The sequence below is a fragment of the Capra hircus genome, chromosome 18, assembly GCF_001704415.2.
Source record: "Capra hircus breed San Clemente chromosome 18, ASM170441v1, whole genome shotgun sequence".
Taxonomy (NCBI): Eukaryota; Metazoa; Chordata; class Mammalia; order Artiodactyla; family Bovidae; genus Capra; species Capra hircus.
The window spans coordinates 50,737,630-50,760,649 of NC_030825.1; the positions used below are offsets into that span (position 1 = coordinate 50,737,630).

The 23,020-nt window shown below is 49.5% G+C and overlaps 1 protein-coding gene across 3 annotated transcripts in view; it reads left to right on the forward strand.

Moving 5' to 3' along the window:
• The window catches only part of SPTBN4 (spectrin beta, non-erythrocytic 4), a 78,673-nt gene that overhangs the window by 41,493 nt on the left and 14,160 nt on the right, over positions 1 to 23,020 (forward strand). For all 3 annotated transcript variants that reach the window (XM_018062428.1, XM_018062429.1, XM_018062430.1), the window contains 7 exons: positions 2,152 to 2,298; positions 3,831 to 4,094; positions 17,691 to 17,915; positions 18,818 to 18,907; positions 21,012 to 21,290; positions 21,404 to 21,534; positions 22,411 to 22,615. In XM_018062428.1, coding sequence (XP_017917917.1) covers positions 2,152 to 2,298; positions 3,831 to 4,094; positions 17,691 to 17,915; positions 18,818 to 18,907; positions 21,012 to 21,290; positions 21,404 to 21,534; positions 22,411 to 22,615 — 1,341 coding nt within the window. The remainder of the gene's footprint in view (positions 1 to 2,151; positions 2,299 to 3,830; positions 4,095 to 17,690; positions 17,916 to 18,817; positions 18,908 to 21,011; positions 21,291 to 21,403; positions 21,535 to 22,410; positions 22,616 to 23,020) is intronic.

Sequence of the window (23,020 nt, forward strand, 5' to 3'; positions counted from 1 at the left end):
GGGGCTTGGGCGCGTGCTCGTCCGCCCGCCGCGGGAGGGAGGGAGGGGCGTCGGCGGCGCGGGGGTGGGTCGGCTGAGCGCTGGGACCCCAGCCCCGGGGAGGGGCCCAGATGCCGGGAGCTGTCCGCGGTGCTGCTGCGGGTGGGACTGAGGTGCCGGGTCCCAAGGGATAGTATCGGAGACAGGGGACTTCTAAGGCTACTCCTGGGGTAGTGTGGGTTTGCCCTGGGGATTAAGGGGGTCCCAACCTCTCTAGGGGCCTCTTCTCTGGGTAGTGGGGCATCTGAAATTTGCGCTGAGGTTGGGGGACTCTCAACATTTGAAGGGATTCTTCCCTGGTTCTTGCGGAATCTGAATTAGCCTTAGACGATGGGGGCGAGTCACTTTTGCCGGGATCTGCCTTGGGCGATGAGGGTCTTGGACTTGCTCTGGATTTGGAGTGCTCCGATTTTGGGGGCTTTTCCCCAAGTTATTTGGGACTCTGGCTTTGCCTTCAGTGATGGGGGGTCAGTCACTTTGGGGGGGCTTTACTTTGATGACGGAGTACCTCTTCTTCAGGGTCTTTGCTTTCCCTGTGAGCTGTGACTGCCATTGGCAAACTCTTCCCTGCTTATGTGGGGAATCTGTGAATAGCGTTGGAGGATTCAGCATTTGATTTGGCTTGTGTGTGTGTGTGTCTATGTATGTATGAAGGAGTCTGAAACTGTCTTGGACCCCTGGGGAGCACATGCCCAGGGGATAGAGTGGTGTTTGGCCGACTGGGAATTTGTCCTTGGCTATGACTGCAAGCTAGAGTCCATGGGTTTTTTTTTTTTTTTCCAAGAGGGAGGAGGAGGATCTTGTGACTGAGGGGGGAGGAGAAAGAGGAGGAGCAAACTGTCCAGGTGTCAGGTTTGGTCATGAGTGGGGAGGTTCCTGCTTGAGGGACAAGTCTTATTGGAAGGGAAGGGTGGCTCAGAAAGCAGCCTTGTGATTGGTCCTGCTGAGGGTAGTGAGAAGGGCCCACGCCTGTTGCTTGCGTTTGGATGACTGATTTTGTTGGGAAGTGGGGGCACTAGAACTGGCTTTGGTTTGGGAGGGGGGTTGGCTACAGAAGTTCTCTCTGGTCCATGTTGGAGAGTCTGATCCTAGATTTGGAGTGTCTCCTTTGGGGCAGACTCATTTGGGGAGCCAGAAAGTAGCCCTGATACTTGCATTTGGGGGGTTGGCTTTGGTTGGGGGTTAGAACTCATCATGGTCTTGGGAAACTGTAGTCTTGGCCTGAATCCTCAAGGCTAGATCTGGGTGTCCTGTGGGCTAATTAGTGAGGCTGGATCTGGGTTGCAGGGCACAGGTCTACCCCAGATGGGAGGGATGGTTTGGAGGGAACTAGACTTGGCACTGGGGCTTCCCAGGTGGTACTACTGGTAAAGAATCCACCTGCCAATGCAGGAGATGCAAGAGACACAGGTTCCATCTCTGGGTTGGGAAGATCCCCTGGAGCAGGAAATGGCAACTCCAGTATTCTCGCCTGGGAGATCCCACGGCCAGAGGAGCCTGGCAGGCTACAGTCTATGGGGGCCATAAAGCGTCAGACACGACTGAGCATGCACACAGACTTGGCGCTAGTTGGGAGTTTTTTTAGGGGTTCATCTAGCCATATCGGGGGTCTGGGTTTAGATATGGGGCTTTCGCTTGATACCTTTGGGAATGATTTGGATATCTTGAACTGGTCCTTATTAGAGGTGGTGCGAGGAATCGAAGGATCTAAGTATTTCTGGGGGTGGGGTGCCAAGGCTGAATTAGGTTGGAGGGCTTGTTTTGGAGGTTTGATTTGGCTTTGGGTAGGAAGACTGGTCCAAGAACCCTGCCTAGGAGCTTAGGGCCTATGGGGAGTTGAGAAGGGCTATCCTGAGGACAGGGGCTAAGGGATGAGGCATTCTGGAGAGCCTTTCATCCATCCTCTACTCCCTAGAAGAGGGCCTAAGCTGCCCTCACCACTGCCCCCCCGCCATGAAGGCCTTACTTGCAAAGGTTCTTCCATCCCACCCTTTTCTCCCTCCCCAGTTCTAGAAGCCTAGCCCCCCCCCAAAACTGGGGACATCGTGGTGGGAATGGGGGCTATGCTAGGTTGCGGAGAATTGGCTGAGCCCCTCCCCCTGTCCTGCACAGCTGGATGGCTGGATCCATGAGAAGATGCTGATGGCGCGGGACGGCACACGGGAAGACGGCCACAAGCTGCACAAGCGATGGCTCCGGCACCAGGCATTCATGGCCGAGCTGGCTCAGAATAAGGAGTGGCTGGAGAAGATTGAGAGGGTGAGGATTCAGAAAGCCTCTCTGCCTCTGCCCAGGGTCAGGGGCCTCCAGAGAACTCACATCTCACCTCCTTCACACTCCACTGCCAGCCTGCATTTCTCATACCTTTGAACTGCTTCAGGTCATTTCCATGCCTATTCCTAGCTCTGTGGCCTTGAGTAATTCATGTAACCTCTTTGAGCCTCAGCTTTCCTGTCTGTAAAATGGCCAGCATCTCTTCTGAATGGCTGTTAAATATTTTACCCCTTCCTATAATCTCTTTGCCAGGCTTCCTTCCACACCATTTGGAGCATTTGCAGTAGGAAATCAGGTAGTCAGGGTGGGGCAGCCCCAGGAAGCTAGGGTTAAAGTGAGCATTGGACTTCCAGGGACAACCCAGGGTTCTCATTCTGTCTATGCCTGTTACCAGCTCTGGGGCCTTGAGGGAATTGTGTTAACTTCTTTGAGCCTCAGTTTGCTCTGCTGTATTTTCATTTTTTATTATTTTTTACTTTTAATTTTTTATGGAAGTGTAGTTGATTTACAATATTGTGTTAGTTTTTGGTGTACAGCAAGGTGATTCAGTTATGTATATGTATATGTATATATATATAGATATATATATATTTTTTCTTATGGTTTATTACAGGATATTGAATATAGTACCCTGTTCTATCCAATAGACCTTGCTCTACTTTATTTTTTAACACCGGAAACATTCTGTATTGGGGTATAGCCAATTAACAATATTGTGATAGTTTCAGGTGAACAGTGAAGGGGCTCAGCCATATATGCTCTACCTTAAAATTAAGGAATAATAACTTCCCTGGGCTCTTGTGTATTTAAAGTACTTAACACAAGGCCAGGCACCTAGGAGCTGTCATTGCTATGATGTTGTTATTTTTAATATGTAATATGATATATGTGGCTCTAGGCCAACATACATGGGAGCTTGACTTCAGTCTTGGGGGAACCCAGGTAGATTTTTGCTGTAAACATCAACCCACAAAACTGCCCCTAGACCTGCAGCCCTGTATCCCCCCACCATTCTAACTCAAACGGAGACACCGAGGTGGATCTTAAACCCTTAAATGGTCCCTGGTGCCCCATAAATGGTGGCATGAGGCAAAGCCATGCTCCTTGACTTTGAATGTAACAGAGGTTTGTTCTCTCTGCCTCTCTCCCCCTCTGTCTCTTTCTTCCTTCTGCCTCTCTCCGTCTTATGGTCCTCTCGCCATGTTTGTGACTTGCTACATATCTGTGTCCATCTCTTTGTTTTCTCTGTCTCCTTCCCATGCCTCTGTGTGTCTCTCTGCCTCCCTCCCCACACCACTGTCTGTCTGTCCATCTCTCCTCGTCTCTCCTCCCATGCTTGCTGCTTTCTCTGCATTGACCACCCCCCCCATGTCTTTGTCTCTCTGTGTGCCCTCAACTCCTTGCTTCCGTCTCTCTCTCCATATCTCTCCCTATGATCTGCTGCTCCCGTATTTCTCTGTCCCTCCCCACCATCCACTCCCTCACTCTGATTTCCTATCCCCCATCGTCTGGGGCAGGAGGGCCAGCAACTGATGCAGGAGAAACCAGAGCTGGCGGCCTCGGTGAGGAAGAAGCTGGGTGAGATCCGGCAGTGCTGGGCAGAGCTGGAGAGCACCACCCAGGCCAAGGCAAGGCAGCTCTTTGAGGCCAGCAAGGCCGACCAGCTGGTGCAGAGCTTCGCGGAGCTGGACAAGAAGCTCCTTCACATGGAAAGCCAGCTGCAAGACGTGGATCCTGGTGGGGACCTGGCCACTGTCAACAGCCAGCTGAAGAAGCTGCAGGTATGGCCTGACTGATGCAGATGGGGGCTTTCTAAACACAGTAGGGTCCCAGCCAGAGTCAGACCCCACTGGAGGTATTTCAGAGGATATTTAAGATAGGGGTTTAGTTCAAATGTGTTAGAAGGGCTGGAAGCGGAAAGGGAATATGAGGCAGTCCAGCTAGTTAGTTACTGGAAGCAGCCGCCGCCCCTAGGGCAGGAGAGGAAAGGGAGAAGAAAGATTTAGAGCCGAGAAGGTAGATAACAACAACACTGAGGGTTTCTCAGAACCCTGACATCTGTTTCCCTGGATCGAGAAACCAAGGCCCAGGGGTAGGGGGATGGCTTTATACAGAGTGATAACAATATTCATGGGACTTGCCTGGCGGTCCAGTGATTACAGCTCCGTGCTCCCAATGCAGAGGGCATGGGTTAGATCCCTGGTCGTGAAACTAAGATCATTCATGCCATGCCACGTGGCAAACAAACAAGAAGAAGAAATGGCATTCATGGAGTGCTTCCTCAAGAGGAAGCCTCCTTGCTGAGCTCTTACTGACTCCCGCCAGCAATCCTGAAAGAGCAGTACTATTATTATCTGCCATTTGACCAACAAGGAAACTGAGACACAGAAGGTAGAACGCCTGGCCCAGGGACACACAGCCAGTCAGCGTCTCCATCACAAAGCAGGGGCTCTTAGAAGACAGACCACATCTGCTCTATCTCTGCTGCTAGCCTGGCAGCCAGTGGATGCTCCGTATCTGACTGATGCGCTGACTGAAGGTTTGAATGTGGGTGTTGAGTCCGTCTCACCTCCCAAGGTGTGACAACTCCTGCCCATACATCTTAGGAATGATGCCTGAGGCTCTGGGGGGTGAACATATGGCCCAGGGTAGCAAGTGGCCGAGCCTGCGTTCAAATCCAGGTCCCTCACCTCTTCATTGCTCCTGTATAATTATGCATCTAGAGAGCTTGACATGGTGTCTGGCAAAAAAAAAAAAAAAGAAGTCAATTGATAATAAAAGCCCATGACACCGGTTAGTATTTATTCAGTTATCTATGCAGCAAATCTTTATTGAGCAGTTATGTCAGCACGCCAGGCACTTTTCTAGAATACAGCAGTAAGCAAAACAGATGGAAAATCGCAGCCCCCGTTAGGCTCCCATTCTGGTGGAGAGATGAGCAGAGAAGCAAAGAGAAACACAGACCTGCGTGAGATGCCAGGGTCGTTACCGCTTTCTCTACCCCAGTGGTTCTCAACTGCCTCGTCTCCAGGATCCCTTTACCTTTTACAAATCCCTGAGAATCCCAAAGAACTGGTTTGTGTGGATTATATCTGCTAATGTTTACTATATTAAAAATTAAAACAGACATATTTTTTAAATATGTTTTTATTTATTTGGCTGTACATGTGTTAGTTGTGGCATCCTTAGTTGTGGCATGCAGGCTTTTAGTTGTAACATATGGGATCTACCTGAACAGGGATCGAACCTGGGCCCCCTGCATTGGGAGCACAGAATCTTAGCTACTGGACCACCAGTGAAAGTGAAAATCGCTCAGTCATGTCCAACTCTTTGCGACCCCATGGAATGTAGCCCACCAGGCTCCTCTGTCCATGGAATTCTTCAGGCCAGAATACTGGAGTGGGTAACTGTTCTCTTCTCCAGGAGATCTTCCTGACCCAGAAATCAAATCAGGGTCTCCTGCATTGCAGGCATGTTTTTTACCAGCTGAGCTAAGTCCCTAAAACTGAGACATATTTAAATGATCGGTTTGTTTTGAAACAACAGTAAGGAATCAGTCAATCACATATTATCCCCAAAGCATTCTTTTTCGAAGAATAGCTATAATTTCCAAAACAATGGAGGCAGAAGAGTGGCTTCATTCTCAGTGTGGCAGCCTCCTTTCATGCCTGGCTTAAAAGCGCGCTGGAGGGACTTCTCTGGCGGTCCAGCGGCTCTGTGCTTCCACTGCAGGGGGCATGGGTTTGATCCCTGGGTGAGAACTAAGATCTTGCCTGCCATGAAAGGCACTGGATTCTCACTGCTTCCAATAGCACAGGTCCTACAGTCCCTGCAGAACCCTGCTGTGCACCTGGGAGAGAATGAGAGAGGCAAATAACACCTTAAGTATTTTTAAAAATATAATAGTTGTAACCTAGGGACTTCCCTGGTGGTCCGGTGGCTAAGACTTCATGCTCCCAAGGTAGGGGGCCTGGGGTCCATCCCTAGTCAGGGAACTAGATCCCACATGGTGCAACTAAGAGTTTACATGCCACAATTAGAGATTCTGTGTGCCGTAACGAAGACTGAAGATCCCACGTGCCACAACTAAGACCTGGCGCAGCCAAATAAACAAATAGTGTTTAAAAATAGCTGAAACCTTGCAGACACCTGGAAAAGATCTTGTGAATCCCCAAGAGTCCCCAGGCCACACTTTGAGAACCACTGATCTGTGCTCTGTGTCTGCCACAGATAACCCATCCCTCCTCTCCAGCAGCCCTACAAGGAGGGGCCGTGGCCATCCGCACTGGACATGTGAGGAGACCACAGCACAGGAAGGGTGTGTGGCTCTCCCAAAGTCACACAGCCACACAGTGGCCATTCAGGGCCACGTTTAGTTCCCAGTCGCCTTCCTCCCTCGATACTCCCAGACCACAGTGAGGGAAGGTGACCCCCTCACTGGTCTCTGAAAAATCCTTCACTATCTGAGGTCCGCACTGCGTTGGCTGGGCAGGCAGTGGGCAGGTGGCGATGGCCTGGCCCCAGGTCTGCTCTGAGATCGCCCAGAGTACTGGCAGAGACAAGCGGTGGCCTGGATGGCCAGACAGGAGAGAGAGCAAGAAGCACAAGCAGCCAGGGGCCAAGTGATGAAAGCCTGGGCAGGGGGGGCAGATAGGCCTGGGTTCAAATCCCAGCGTCCTGCTCTGAGCCTCTGTCATCCCATCTCTGCCTTAACAAGGCCTCCCAGGGCCCCAAGTGAAAGTTGTGCACCAGGGTGTGGTGAGTTCCCAACAGATGGGGACCTGTGACTGTCGGGGTCCCAACCGGAAACAGAAGGCACCCTCCACTGAGGCCAGCAGCAGGGAGCCTTCACTTCTGGGGGTAAGGGGGAAGCGGGCATGGAGTCTCCAGACAAGAGCAGGGACCCTTAGTCAAGAATGGCTCCAGAGGCTTCCCAGGTGACACAGGTTCGATCCCTGATCCGGGAAGATTCCACGTGCCGAGGAGCAGCTCAGCCTGTGTGCCACAGCTGTTGAGCTTGTGCTCTGGAGCCCAGGAGCTGCAACTACTGAAGCCCTGCACCCGCCTAGAGAATAGCCCCTGCTCACCACAACTACAGAAAAGCCCATATAGCAATGAAAACCTGGCACAGCCAAAAGTAAAAGTCAATCAATAAAATTATATGTATGTAGGTATATATGTATATATATGAATGACTACAAAAAAGAAAATAAAAAACACGCACAAAATGGCTGCTACTGCAGGGAGGAGCTGGGAAATAATACATCTACTCCCTCTTAGTTTTGAAATTCTTTTTTTTTTTTTTTTTTTGGCCATGCTGCAGGCCATGTCAGATCTTAGTTCCCTAGCCAGTGATTGAACCCTCGCCCCTTGCAGTGGAAGCACAGAATCTTAACCTCTACTGATTTTGAAATTCTTAACATTTGAATCAAAGGACCTGCATTTTAATTTTGCACTGGGCCCTGCAAATTATGTATCTGGTCCTAAGCCCAGCCCAGCTGGAAGCCAGAAGGCAGAGGAGCCAATTGCTGTGATCCTTACAGGGCACCCCACCCACCCAGGGCACAGAGCAGGATGGAGAAGTTTAGACTGTGGTCAGGAGGGGCAAACCAAGACCTCCAGCACAGTAACAACTACGGCTAGGATTATTCACTGTCTTACAATGTTGCCTCTTTCCTGGCAGTTTATTGCAGTGGATAAAAGCACAGACTCGGCACTCGGTGGCATGGGTTTGAATCAAAGCTCTGCCACTTACTAGGTGTGTGATGTTAGGTGTGTGGCTTGACCTCTGGTCTGAGCCTCTGTCCCTCTTCTGTCCAACAGAGAGAACCCTAATACTAAGCCACTCAGTGACAACAGGGCTATGAGAGGCAGTACATGCCAAGGTCAAGGCCATGTATGCTGGAGCCTGGCTGCCTGGGGTCGAGCCCAGCTCTGTGATTTATTAAGTGTGTGATCTGGCATTATTTCTCTTTTTGTGCATCAGTTTCTTCTTCAGTAAAATGGACATAATAATATTAGCAACTTCATGTGAACAATGTACAGATTAAAAACTGATGCAGATTAAAAAATGATTTAGTTTCAAAATTGCTGACCCAGCAAATATAAGAGACAATACTTGTTTACAAGTTTAAAATTTTTAATTGTCTTCAACCAAAGGGTACATCATCACTCTACTGCATTAGAAAGTTGGGTTATTTCTCTGTCTTCCATAGATGATGTTGACTATGTGAAATAGTTGTTTCATTTGTTTCTGATTATAGTCCATTTAGGCATTTCCCCACTCCCCCATCCATGTAGCTTTTCAAAAATGTATTTGGCAGGGGTCCGGTGGGGGTTACTTCCTGGTGGTCCAGGAGCTAGGATTCCAGGCTCTCATTGCCGAGGGCCTGGGTTCAATCCCTGGTCGGGGAACTAAGACTTCACAAGCCCCGCAGTGCATCCAAAAAAGAAAATTCAGTTAGAAAAATAATGTCTTTGGATGGGGACGTACTATATGAAACATTGATCCAGTGTGAGAAGTTAGAGGCATTTGCAGTTCACCCGGTTGTGACAGATAGCTTGCCTAAGTCCTGATGCTGTTTGATGCATTAAATGAGAGCTCCTTTTTCCAGCCATGGTTGCCAGCGCTTGGTGTTGTCAGACTTTTAGATTTTTCCCCAGTATGGGGGATGGGAAGCATTTCTCACTGTGGGATTTGCATTTGCAATTAGAGGGGGGAACTGGCGACCTCGAGCACCTGTCTCCCTTTCAGAGGGAGGGTTTGGGGCCCCCTGCCCTGGACAAGTGAGGACTTGGCTTGACCCTCCACAGGGCGGTGGGTTCACAGGGCGGCGGGTTCAGCCCCACACACCCTGGAGAGCGTGATGTGGGGTCCCCATTGTTTAAGGGAGAGACTGAGACCTGGCGGAGATGAGGGCCTGGCTGGGAGGGTCACATTGGCGATGAGCAGGCTCCAGTGTGGGACTCCTGGGCCCTTTCTCCAGCAGAGGGCGCCCGAGGCGGGGAGTGACTCAGTGGGCCGAGGCCCCCAGACGGAGTCCAGCTGGGCCTCAGGAGCTGCCCCTGGGGGAGGGAACTCCCGTGACCCCTGCTGACCGCTGGGGCCCGCCTGAGATCCAAGACACTGGACTTGTGCGGCAGGGAGGGGGGCGGTCCAGTGGGGCACATTTCCCGGCTGCCCCACCCCTCAGGGCACCCCAGCCGGCTGCGCTGGGGGAGGTGGGGGCCCGGGTCCAGGGGCGTGGATACGTGAGTTCTGTGTTCCCTCTGCCTCGCTCTGGGCCTGTCTCCCAGCCCTGCTCCCCCAGTTCCTCCGTGTCTCCGTTTCTCTTAGTTTTTTCCCCTCTCCTCTCTCTCTTTCTCACCTGTCTTTCTCTGCCTCTCCATCTTGCTCGCTCACTCTTCACTTCCGTTCCCCCTCTCTGCCCCTCTCCCTTGACCTTTCCTCGTCCCTGCGTCCTCCTCGCGTCCTTCCCATGTCCCTCCACCCCAGCCTCTGCAGCAGCCTTTCTGGAACCCCAGTTCCCAGGTCTAGGCCACACGACACCCTCCCCCCAGTCCTCCTTTCGGGCCTCCTCCAATTGTCCTTCCCAGCTGAGGGGCCATATGGTGGAGTCCCAAGCCCCTGCTTTCCCAGTCCCCAGGGGCCAGGCCAGCTGGTCTGGCTCAGCCTTGGGCTCTCGCTCCAGGAGGGAAGGGGGGAGCTGGTCTCCTGCCATCTGAGGGGGACCAGCCAGGGGAAAAGGCACTGGAGGCTTTGCAGCTGCTGGGCTGAGTCCCCAGAGACTTCTTACCCAACCCACCCTGAGCCAGAAAACACTCTGGCCAAGAAAACACCCTCTTTAACTGAGAGGGATATGGTGGGGACAGACATATGTATACCTGTGGCTAATTCATGTTGATGTCTAGCAAAAAAAATCACAATATTGTAATTATCCTCCAATTAAAATTAATTGAAAAAAAAAAGAAAGAAAACACCCTCTTTGCCCCTTTTCAGTCTTTGTCCCACATTTCTTCATCTAGCTCAGCATGGCCCAGAGTCAGGAGCCACACCGTCCAGGGTTTGAACTCCCATTCTACTGCTGTGTGACTGCAGGTGACTAACCCCACCTTTCTGGACCACATCATCCTGGATTGCAGAGAAGGAGAGTGACCGAGAGCCATGAGGGTTTTTGGTCACCTGGTTCTGGCTTCAAATTCTGGTCCTGGCAGTTTTCACTCTAGGCCAGGTACTGATCTCTGAGTCTCAGTTTCCCCATTTGGAGTATGGGAAGGCGGTGGGTATGGCTTCCCTGATAGCTCTGTTGGTAAAGAATCTGCCTGCAATGCAGGAGATGCGGGTTCTATTCCTGGGTCAGAAAGATCCATTGGAGAAGGGATAGGCTACCCACTCCAGTATTCTTGGGCTTCCCTTGTGGCTCAGCTGGTGAAGAATCTGCCTGCAATCCAGGAGACCTGGGTTCGATCCCTGGGTTGGGAAGATCCCCTGGAGAAGGGAAAGACTCCCCACCCCAGCATTGTGGCCTGGAGAATCCCATGGACTGTATAGTCCATGTGGTCCCAAAGAGTCAAACACGACTGAGCGACTGTCAGTTTCACTTTCAAGGCAGCAGGTGAGTCTGAGTAGCAGTCAGGTTGCTACAGGGGGATCTGGGTTTGTGTGTCACCAGGTGGCAAAGCAGCTGAGGTTGTTTTGGAAATAGGTGCCTCTGTGTTTTGTTGATTTGGTTTGGTTTTTGCCTTGAATTTGAATGTCTTTTTAAAAATGAGATATGATTCCATACCACAATATGCACTTTTTAAAAGTGTATAGTTCAGTGATTTTTAGTGTTTTTGCAAAGTCAACTCTCACCACTAATTCCAACACAGTTTCATCACCCTGAAGAGAAACCCTGCGGGGCTTCCCAGGTGATTCACTGGTATAAATCTGCCTGCCAATGCAGGATACTCAGGAGATGCGGGATGGATCCTTGGGTCGGGAAGGTCCCCTGGAGGAGGAAATGGCAACCCACTCCAGTATTCTTGCTTGGGAAATCCCACGGACAGAGGAGCCTGGTGGGCTATAGTCCATAGAGTCACAAAAGGGTCGGACATGACCAAGCGATTGAGCACTCAACGAGAAACCCTGTCCTTACTCACTCTCTCTGCCAGTCTGCTTTCTGTCTCTACACATTTGCCCGTTTTAGACAGTTCACATGAATGGAATCATACAATATATGGCTCTCGTTTTTTTCTGGATTCTTTCACTTAACGTTTTCAAGAGTTCTCCATGTCGTTCCTTTGGTTGTAACATTTCAAGCTGGTTTAATTTTTTTTTTTTTAATGTTAACCTTTAATACCAAGAGAAGGAGAAGAACATGGGGGCCAATCCAGCAAACAAAAGCAACACACACACACACACACATACACAAAAGCAACACACACACAAAAACAACAACATAAAAAGCAACACACATTTATGGAGACTTACTCTGTGCCGGGCACGGAGCCAGGAGCTGGGCTCCAGTTGTGAGCAATACGAACATCCCCATCTTCCCTGACCTCATGGGCTGTTGTGAGGATTAACTTAATTCATTCTTGTCAAGTGCTGAGAGCAAACATGGGTGTGTTACCCATTATTGCTGTTATGGTAAGAAGTTCAAATGGAAGGGTATGCTGTGAAAAGTAAAAAACCTTTCTTCTCCACATGCAAGCCCCCCTCCCCAGGGGTGTAAGTGCTCTCCACTGTTTCTTCTCTATCCTTCTAGAAATATTCTATGCATACCCCCACACGTACACATGACATACAGACCACAGTGAAGCTTGCCTTTTCCTTTGGCCGAACACCCTAGGCATCCCTCCTTGTAGGACATACCCAGTCCTTTTAAACTGTTGCATGATGTTCCAAGGGATAGTTTGACAATGTTATTGACCAGCCTTCTGTTGAGAAACCTTTAAGGCAATTTCTGAACTTCTGCTAGTATAAATAATGTCACAACAGACATCCTTGTCTGTGTGTATTTAAGCCTGTGTACAAATATTTTAGAATTAATCCTCAGGACTTCCCTGGTGGTCCAGTGGCTAAGACTCCATGCTCCCAATGCAGGGCGCCTGGGTTCAGTCCCTGCTCAGGGAGCTAGATTCTGCATGCCACAACTAAAGATCTACATGCTGAGAAGTAAAGATCTCGCATGCTGCAAGTGAGACACAGCACAGCCAGATAAAGACATATATATTTACCACTGAACCACCTGGGCAGCCCCCCTTCAGTGTTTAGGAAAATGCAAATTAAAATAACTACAATACAGTATCTCTCACTTCTCAGATTAGTGGAGATAAAAAGCTTGCAAGTACCTAATGATGGTGGCCATGTGGGGAGATGGATGGTTTTATATATACACATTTATATATGTATATAAATATATATTCTTTCCTTATATATGTATATTTATATGTGTATTATAAGAAATATGTATTAGAAAATAATTCTCAAAGTAAAATTTTGGTACCAGCAGATTTATGCATTAAACTTTCCCCCTCATTTCTTTGCTTCTTTTCCTTTTTTTGGCCATGCAGCTTACAAAATCTTAATTCCCCAACCTATATCCTCTGCAGTGAAAACGAAGAGTCCTAACTGTTGGCCTTCCAGGGAATTCTCTAAACTTTTTGATAAATATTACCAAATATCCTGAAAAGGCAGTGGGTGCACTTGCAGAATGACAGTCATCCATCTCCCCACATGGCCACCGTCATCAGCTGTTAGCAAGCCTTTTATCTCTGCTAACCTGAGAATTGAAAGATAATTGATTTGTGCTATGTTAATTTGCATTTTCCTAAACATTGAAGGGGGGACTTCCTAGGTGGCTCAGTGGTAAAGAATCCTCCTGCCAATGCAGGAGACACAGGTTCAATCCCTGGGTCAGGAAGATCCCCTGGTGAAGGAAATGGCAACCCACTCTGCTATTCTTGCCTAGAAAATTCCATGGACAGAGGAGCCTGGTGGGCTATAGTCCTTGGGGTGGCAAAGAGTCAGACACGATTGAGCGACTAGACGACAAGACACTGAAGGAGACTGAACATCTTTTCACATGTTTAATGACCAGGTACTTCTGTATCCTTTGCCCATGTTTGCAAGAAAGTTTACATATTACGTCGGTGTTTGAAATACTTGGCATTTTTCTAGAAGTAGAAACATGGCAGTCCCTGGAATAATTCTGTCTCAGGCCACATGGCCACTTGCTCCAGAGGGAGGAAGGGGTTTTCATTTCATGGGGAACTGGAACTTATAACCTTAATATTTCAGACTATATTCGCAAGTTTCCTCAATTCTAATGTGTTTTTATTTTCTACATTTCACTACCATGATTTTCTTAATAAAAAAAGTTGTGGGGAATGACTATTTCACTTTTCTTTGATTTCTGCCGCTCGTGTGTCTAAAAAATTTCCATTGGACATGACTTGGATTTGTCATAAGGTTTGATTTTTTACCCACTTTTCCGACTCCTACGGATTGTGAACTGTATCAGCTGGGACTCTTTGAAATGTGGTTCTTAGGACTTAGGCTAAGAGGAGCTGGAAGTTGTTGGCTCATAGAGCTGGAAGAACCACGGGTAGGAGCTTGGGGCATGGCTGGATCGGTCCCACAAATTCTGACCTTTGGAGTTTCTCTTTGTTTCTGCACCCTGCTTTCCTCTGTGTTGGCCTCATCATTGGGGAACCTGTTCTCTCTTGGTGGCAAAATTGTCCCTATTATCTCAGGCCTGTGTTCTTCCAGCTTTAGAAACAGGTTGAGAAGGAGACCACCCCTTTTCAGCTCACATGCTTTTCCAGAAAAAGTGTGAAGAGTTTTCATTAGCTGATCTTAGGTCACATGCCATCTCTTACCCAATCCTTGTGGCCAGGGTGATTCAGTGTTCTTATTGGCCAGGCCTGAGTCACATGGCCATTCTTGGACTGATGGGTTTCATCAGCCCTTCAGGAAGCTGAAAGAGTTTTCATTGGCCCAGCTTAGGTAATAAGACCTCGCAAAGAGCTGGACACGACTGAGCGACTGAACTGATCAATCCTTGCGGCCACAGTGGTTTCTGTGTTTTGATTGGCTAGGTTTGGATCACGTGGTCCCCTTTGGCCCTCTAGGTTTTAGTAGAAGACTGCTCAAGAAGCTCAGTTTCTCTGGTGGCTCAGCAGTAAAGAATCTGCCTGGCAGTGCAGGAGACATAAGAGATGCGGTTCGACCCCTGGGTCGGGAAGATCCCCTGGAGGAGGAAATGGCAACCCCCTCCAGTATTCTTGCCTGGGAAATTCCATGGACAGAGGAGCCTGGAGGGCTACAGTCCTTGAGGGTCACAAAGAGTAGGGCTGGACTTAGCTACTACACAACAAGAAGTTCAGGATCAGAGTGGGATTTGAGGTGCTAGGAAAGAAAGGACCAGTTTGGGGCAGGCAAAAGCAACAGCTCTGCGCTACAGAACCTTGCAGCAAAAGTCTTGACTTTGTTCTTAAGATTCCAGCTTTGGGTTGCAGTCTTTTGCTTTAATCTGTTACCACTTAATTTCATGCCTGTTATTTTGTTTTCTGTATTTCCTCCATCTGTTTAGAATCACACAAGTAGTACATAAATATATTATTTTGTTAAAAGCTACTGTTATCTTAGAGATCTTTAGTAAAACATAAAGTCTCCCTTCAACATGCCTCCGGATCCCACACTCCAAAGAGAACCCCAATTATTATTTGGTATGCATCCTTCTAGACCTCTCTTTATGTGTTAATAGAGGTACCTATGTGGATTATTAATGGTTTTATTTTCTTCATGTTTCAATTCCTTTTTAATTTATTTATTGGCTGCACTGGATTTTCATTACTGTGAGCGGGGGGTGGCGGGGTGCTGTTCCTGTTGCAGAGCATGGGTTCTCAGGGGCTCCGGCTTCAGTAGTTGCAGCACATGGCTTAGTAGTTGTGACGCATGGGCTTCATTGCCCCTCAGCATGTGGAATCAAACCCATGTCCCCTGCATTGGCAGGCAGATTCTTAACCACTGGACCACCAGGGAAGTCCTAATTGAAATTCTTGAATAAATAAATATAATGATTCAGACATCAAAAACTGTATAAAAAATCCTATGTGAGAAGTCTCTCCTTCATCCCTGTCCCCATTCACTAAATTCTCATGCCTCCAGTAGGTACCATCTGTGATTAATTTCTTCTTTATTCTAGGGAAGTTTTATGCATGTGCAATTCACTGCAAATATTTATTCATAGTATTCATATAGTATTCATAAGTACAAATATCTATTCATAAGTATGTTCTAATTTTTTTCCCTCTTAACAGTAAGTCTTGGGTATTATTCCATATTGATGTGGACTTGTTTAATCATTTCACTCTTGATGGACATGGAGGTTAGTTTTTCCATTTTTTTCCCATTATAAACTCTGCTATGATGAGATCTTTATTTTATTTATTGATTTGGCTGTGTTGGGTCTTAACTGTGTCACGTGGGATCTTTGTTACACCATGCGGCATCTTTTCTTGCGGCTCAAGTGCTCTCTGGCAGTGGCACGAGGACTTTAGTTGCACTTGGGATCTTAGTCCCCCAATCAGGGATTGAACCATGTCTGCTGCCTTGCAAGCTAGATTCTTAACCACTGGACCACCAGGGACGTCCCCATGATGAGATCTCTGGACAAACATCTCTGCTATGATGAAAATCCTTGGACGGACATCTTTGTGCACACATGCCACTGTTTCTTTAAATACATTCCTGGAAGTGCAAGTGCTGGTCAAAGCATTTCAACACATACTGCATTTTGATAGTACCTGCCAAACTGCCTTCCAAAAAGGCTCTTACTAATTTACACCACCACTGACAGAGGCTGAGTGTGCCCGTCTCCCTATATTTTTGCCAACACTAGAGATTATCCATCTTTCACAATTTTGCCAATCTGATAAATAGAAAAGAATACCTTCTTTTAGTATGTATTATCCCAATGATTAGTTAGATTGGGCATCATTTCCTGTGCTCATTTCTTCTTCGTGTTGCCTGTTCACATCTGTTGCCCATTTCTCTTTCGGGCAATCTCTCTTTGCTGATGTCATTCATTTGTGCATTGGACAAACCACAGTAGAAGGTCTATTACATGGCAGACATGGTTCTAGACACTGGGGAATACATAGGTGAAGAGAGACACAGCCTCTGCCCTCATGAAGCTTATAGTCTAGAAGCAGACCAATAAACAGAAGCCTCGTGAGTAAAGACAGTTATCCGATGGTGTTTAAGTGCCGAGGAGACAACGGGAGCAGGATAAAAGGGAATTCTTTTACTGTTAAAGAAACTAGTTCTTTGCTCGAACACATATTAAATGTTTTTCCAGTTTGTCATTTGCCTTCAAATCTAGAAACTTTGGTTGACACAAAACTATTCTTTGTGGCCAAGTTTATAAATCTTTCCCTTTACGGGTTATATGCTTGGAAACATTTTCTCCATCCCAAGACTGTAAAAACATTTGCCCAGATTTCCTTGGTATGCCTTATGGATTTACTTATTCCACTTAAGTTTTTAATCCATCTGGAATTGTTTTCAGCATAAACAGTGAGGAAGGGATCCAGTGAAATTGGTCAGCAACTTGGCCCATGACCATTCATTGAATAATCCATCTCCTTGGAGATTGGAAATGGCATCTATAAACTATATGAATTCTCCTGTGTATTTGGGTCTGCTTTTGTACTTTCTGTCTCTCCCTGTGGCCCAGCAACCATTTAAATCACTATAGCTTGTGTTTATTTTAAATTATTTATTTATTTGGCTTTTCCAGGTCTTAGTTATACATGTGAGATCTTTATTTGTGGCATGTGAACTCTTGAGTTGCGGCATGTGGGATCTAGTTCCCTGACCAGGGATTGAACCCCGGCCCCCTGCATTGGGAGATTGGAGGCTTAGCCACTGGACCACCAGGAAAGTCCCTGTATTTATTTTTGATATTTGAAAAGATTGACTCTTTGGACAAATTACCTAACTTTTCTGGGCCTCAGTTTGCTCCTCTGTAAAACAGGGATACCACCAACCTTGAAGGGTTTTTGTGAGAAGTGATGGGCTGCTTTAGTCCAGGGACTCAGGCAAGCCTCATTGAAAAGGTAATAAGTAGTTGAACTGAAATCTGATTGACAGGGAAGAGCATGTCTGGCAGAGGAAATAGGAACAGAAGAGGCCCTGAGGCGGGATCTAGCTTAGTGGGTTGCAGGGATCAGAGAGGAGGACAGAGCTTCTGGAAGGAATTGAGCAAGGGGAGAGTGGAATAGTGGGCTTCGACCAGGGGGTTGGCTGTCATCATAAAGGTACTTGGGAGCCACAGCGGGATCGGGAGGGAGGCCGGGGCCTGCTGACCCTGCCCTTCTCCCTTCAGTCGATGGAGTCGCAGGTGGAGGAGTGGTACCGCGAGGTGGGGGAGTTACAGGCGCAGACGGCAGCGCTGCCCCTGGAGCCGGCTAGCAAGGAGCTGGTGGGCGAGCGGCAGAACGCGGTGGGCGAGCGCCTGGTGCGCCTGCTCGAGCCGCTGCAGGAGCGCCGCCGCCTGCTGCTCGCCTCCAAGGAGCTGCACCAGGTGGCGCACGACCTCGAGGACGAGCTGGTGAGAATCGGCGCGGGGATCTGGGGCGGGGCCCGGATGAGAGGAGGGGCATGCGAAGGTGGGGGCGGGGTCAGCGGGCAAAGGGGGTGGAGACTGGGGTGGGGGCGGGGACATGGCCCTTAGGAGGGTTCAAAGGTGCAGGTGGCGGAATGACCTATCCACTGATACGCTGACAGACTCAGTCATTCGATCCTTAAAGTTTTTCATTTACTCGCGCTTATTCATTCATTCACTCTCATATTTCATTAACACTTTGGCTCGTTGATTTATTCATGAAGTCATTGATTTATTCAGCCCCTCATTCTTTAGTCCTTTCTTCACGCATTTATTTTTCATTGATCACTCATCCATTCATTTCCTCATTCAGTCATTCACTAATTTGCTCATTCACTTGATCGTTCTGGGCCCGGCCCCTTCTTACTCATGTAGGGTCGCAGGAGTGACCACAGCAAATCCCATTCCTCCGAAGGGGAAAACAGACTTATCCTAAGTCAGGGACAGCTCAAGATGGTTAGGAATGTGATGGGGGAAGCTAGGGGACTGTGGGAGCCCAGAGGAGGCAACTGGCCAAGTTTCGAAGTCAGAGAGACTTCCCCGGAGGAGGGAATGTCTAAGCTGAGACATGAAACAAGAGCTGAGCCTGCTGATGGGTTGGGAAGGGAATTTTCCAGGAAGCATGACCTGCCTGTGCAAAGGCCAGAGGTAAGCAGGAACCTGACTCAAGTGCAGAGAGCTAGTTAGAGTGTGTCCAGAGAGGAAGTGGAAGATGTGAGCAGGCGTTTAGTTGAGGGAGGCCCTTGGTTGCTATGGAGGCTTGGATGCGTGCAGTTTAGTTGAGATGGAGGGGTCCTTGCCCTGCTCCCTGTGTCCTTCCCTTGACCTGTTCCCTGATTCCTTTCCAGGCATGGGTCCAGGAGCGACTGCCACTGGCCATGCAGACAGAGCGAGGCAGTGGTTTGCAGGCCGTCCAGCAGTACATCAAAAAGAACCAGGTGAGCAGAGCCAGGGCAAGGGAGTGGGTCTGGACACATTTGGATACAAATGACAGAAAACACTTGAGGTGGTTAAAGCCTAAGAGGGGAATTTATAGGCTCCTGTAATTGAGATCTGTGAACAGCAGATACAGATGTGTCCAGGTGCTTCCAAGAGGTCATGAATCTCTCATTGCCATTTTTTTTTTCTTCCTATTAGCTTTTTTCTCAGGCCAGCTCGCCTCTCCTGCTGGTAAAAGAACTCGCAACAGATTCAAGTTTACATCCCACAAGGAAAACTAAAGAGACTCTCTCAGTAATTTCAGTAGTAGTCTCAGGCATAACTCTTTTTGGCTCAACTTGAGTCACATGTCCACTCTGAACTAGTTGTGATGGCCAGGGATTTAGGCTGCTCTGAATGGCCTGGTCTGGGCTGAGAATTCAGCCTTGGAACCTGCAGGTGAGATCAGCCTTAATTATCTGGGCTGAGATGGTGGCAAGGCAGTTCCCCCAAAGAAAATCAGGGTCCTGTGACTGGAAGTAAGGAAAATGGCTATCGGGCCAGGAAAGAAAGAAAACATCAGACAAGAACTCCAGGGACTTTTCTCGTGGTCTGATGGTTAAGACTCCATGCTTCCACTGCAGGGGTCATGGGTTTGATCCCTGGTCAGGGAAGTAAGATACTGCATGCAGTGCAGCTGGAAAATAATAATATAATAGTAATAATAATAATAATACATTGATTAAAGACTTACTATGTACCAAATACTGTCATAGGGGATTATGTCAGATATTTAATCTATGCAATAACCCTATGATGTAGGTATTGTCATCACCTCCTTTTATAAAATATATATATATATAGTTTGGGAGAATAGGGCACTGAAGAATGGTGGGGAGGTGGGCACAAAAATTATTTTGGAAAGATTCGTGATCATGCTCTACTAGGTGAAGTTCTTTAAGAGGCTGTAAGTTCTTTAAGAGGCTTTTGTTTTTCTATCTTGATGAAAATACTCCTGGTGGTGGACTACGCTAGGAACAAACAAAACTGGCCCATCATTTTCACAGTTGAGGAAATCAGTCAAGCGCATTTAATATTTAAAATTGGAGATGCTCAAGCTGTGTGTGTGAGAGATTGCTAGACACACAGAGGCTGTGAAACAAATAATAGCAGCTAATGTTGATTGAGCACCTGCTGCATGCCAGGCACAGTTGTCAGTGCGCCATGGTACAGCAGCCCTACAAGGTAAATATTAGGGGGCCACCACTAGCCATGTGCCTTTGGCAAGTTCTTCAACCTCCCCGTGCCTCAGTTTCCCCATCTGTAAAATGAGAATGATGCTTGGCTCCTGGAGTTGGAGTGAGGACTAAATGAGTGGCTACAGGGACTTCCCTGGCGGTCCAGTGGTCAGGACTCTGCCCTTGCACTGCAGGGGGCACAGGTTCCACCCCTGGTTGGGGAACTAAGGTCCCACATGCCACGCAGTGTGGCAAAAAGAAAAAGAAAGTGACTACATTATGCAAAGCCCTTACTTAGCAAAGTGCCTGGCAGGCACTGGGTGTTGACTCTTGTTATTGTGTAATTATTTAATATCTCCATCTACCAGGTGGGGAAACAGGCAAAGGAGAGGTTAACTAAAGAACTCAGCAAGTACAGAGCTGGTTGAGAGAACCTTCTGGGGGTGATGGAAGTATTCTGTATGCCTATCTGGGTACACAGGCTTAAATATGTGTAAAATGTGTCCAGCTGTATTCCTAAGATGTGTGCACTGCACTGTAGGTAAATTATACCCCAACCTGTGTTCAGGCCTGTGTCGGGATCCTTAGGCGGGCGGGCATCATGGATCACCAGGGATCTTGTTTGAAAGCAGAGTCTCTGGATCCAGCTTCTTGTGTTCAAACCCTGTCACCCCTTCCTAGCTGCTTGTTCTCCTAACGCACTTCACCTCTGCGGCCTATTTTCCCACCTGCAACAAGGGGAGGATGAGTGAGGAGACATGTGGTATCCGGCTTGTCGCTAGCGATCTGCGGCTAGCGATCTGCAGCTGTTTGTCACTCTCTCCTGGGCGGTGCCAGTCGTGCAGGCCCCGAGCCTCTGAACTCCCCTCTCCTCTCCCACCCGCAGGGCTTGCGGCGGGAGATCCAGGCGCACGGGCCGCGCCTGGAGGAGGTGCTGGAGCGCGCGGGCGCCCTGGCGTCGCTGCGCAGCCCCGAGGCTGAGGCCGTGCGCCGCGGCCAGGAGCAGCTGCAGGGCGCCTGGGCCGGGCTGCGGGAGGCGGCCGAGCGGCGCCAGCAGGTGCTCGACGCCGCCTTCCAGGTGGAACAGTACTACTTCGACGTGGCCGAGGTGGAGGCGTGGCTGGGCGAGCAGGAGCTGCTCATGATGAGTGAGGACAAGGGCAAGGTGCGCCCGGGCTGGCGGTGCGGGGGGCCGGGGCGGGGCGGGGGGGGGGTGACGGTGCGCTGGAGCCCGGGGTCGGCCGCTGCCACCTCATCGCGGGCGCCGTGTATCCCCAGGACGAACAGAGCACCCTGCAGCTGCTCAAGAAGCACCTGCAGCTGGAACAGGGCGTGGAGAACTACGAGGAAAGCATCGCGCAGCTGTCGCGCCAGTGCCGGGCGCTGCTGGAGATGGGGCACCCGGACAGGTGGGCGGGGCCAGTTCTTAGGGAATGGTCCGGCAGGATCTGGAGCTTCGCGGTTGGAAATTGGGGCAGGGCCAGGACTGGACGTTGGGATGGGAGGGTTGGGTCCCTCTTGGCCCCGTGCTGGTGCTTTAGGATTTTGGCAAGTGGTTGGGGTCCCCGCATGGAGGAGCGCTGTGCAAGGATGTTTGAACGGGTGGGGCCAGGAGCACTAGGATTTTGAGTGTGTGGGAGGAGTTGTCTAGGACTGAGGGGAGAAGAGCGAGCTCAGGGCAGGAAGGGTTCTCTTCCTACCCAGTGTCTGGGCCCCTCTGGGAGGACAGAAAAGCCTGGAGCACAGTGAATGGGTGTGGCCTGAGACCTCCTGGACTGCGGGTCATGTGGCCTCTCTGAGGTTAAGTGTAGGGGCCACATCTAGGAGGCTTGGCCCAGGGGTGAGATCCGAGACAGAGGTGCAAGGCTCGACCTCAGTCCTCCTGAGCCTGGAGATCCTGAGTGGGGGTGAGGTGGGTTGGCTGGGGAACCAAGTAAGGGGTCTGGAGTCCCACCGAAGTCACTAGAAGGGCCAGGTGTGGGACTGCAGCTTGGAAAGCTGGGCGCACGCAAGGGGGTGAGAGGGAGTGATGAGCTTATCAAGCTGAGGGAAGCAGAATTTTCCTTGAGCTCCGAGATGCAAGTGCTGAGTTGGCTGCATCCAAGACTTGTAGAAAACAGAGCTCTGCATGAAGGAGTCTCGGGGGGGACTCAGTTCTGCCTGAAGGTTCAGAGAAACACAGCCCTGCCCTGAGGGGGTGGCAGGGGCTCAGAGCTCTGTCCTGGAAGTCTGGGCGGGGAGGCGCCATCCCTGCCCTTCCCTGTCCCCTCCCTGTCCCCCTTCAGCGAGCAGATCAGCCGGCGGCAGTCTCAGGTGGACCGCCTGTACGTGGCGCTCAAGGAGCTGGGCGAGGAGCGCCGGGTGGGCCTGGAGCAGCAGTACTGGCTGTACCAGCTCAGTCGCCAGGTGGACGAGCTCGAGCACTGGATCGCAGAGAAGGAGGTGGTGGCTGGCTCCCCTGAGCTTGGCCAGGACTTTGAGCACGTCACGGTGAGCAGCATTAGGAATAAACAGCGATCCAGGGGCCACTGTGTCTGCTACTAAGGTTCTTCGGGCCTCAGTTTCCCCACCTATAATAGGGCGATTATAATAGCACCGCATCATGGCTCTGTTGAGTCACTGATGGATAATGTAAAGCCGCGGCTCCACCCTTTTCAGCACCAGGGTTCAGTTTCACGAGAGATGATTTTTCCATGGATGGGGATGGTTTCAGGATGTTTCAAGCGCATTTCATTTATCGTATACTTTATTTTTATTGCATCAGATCCACCTCAGATCATCAGGCGTTAGATTCCAGAGGTTGGGGACCCCCAAAAAGCACTTAGGGCAGTACTGAACACCCACGGAGCCTAACACAGTGTTAGTTACTATGCTTAGGGTCTTGTTAGTTGCTCA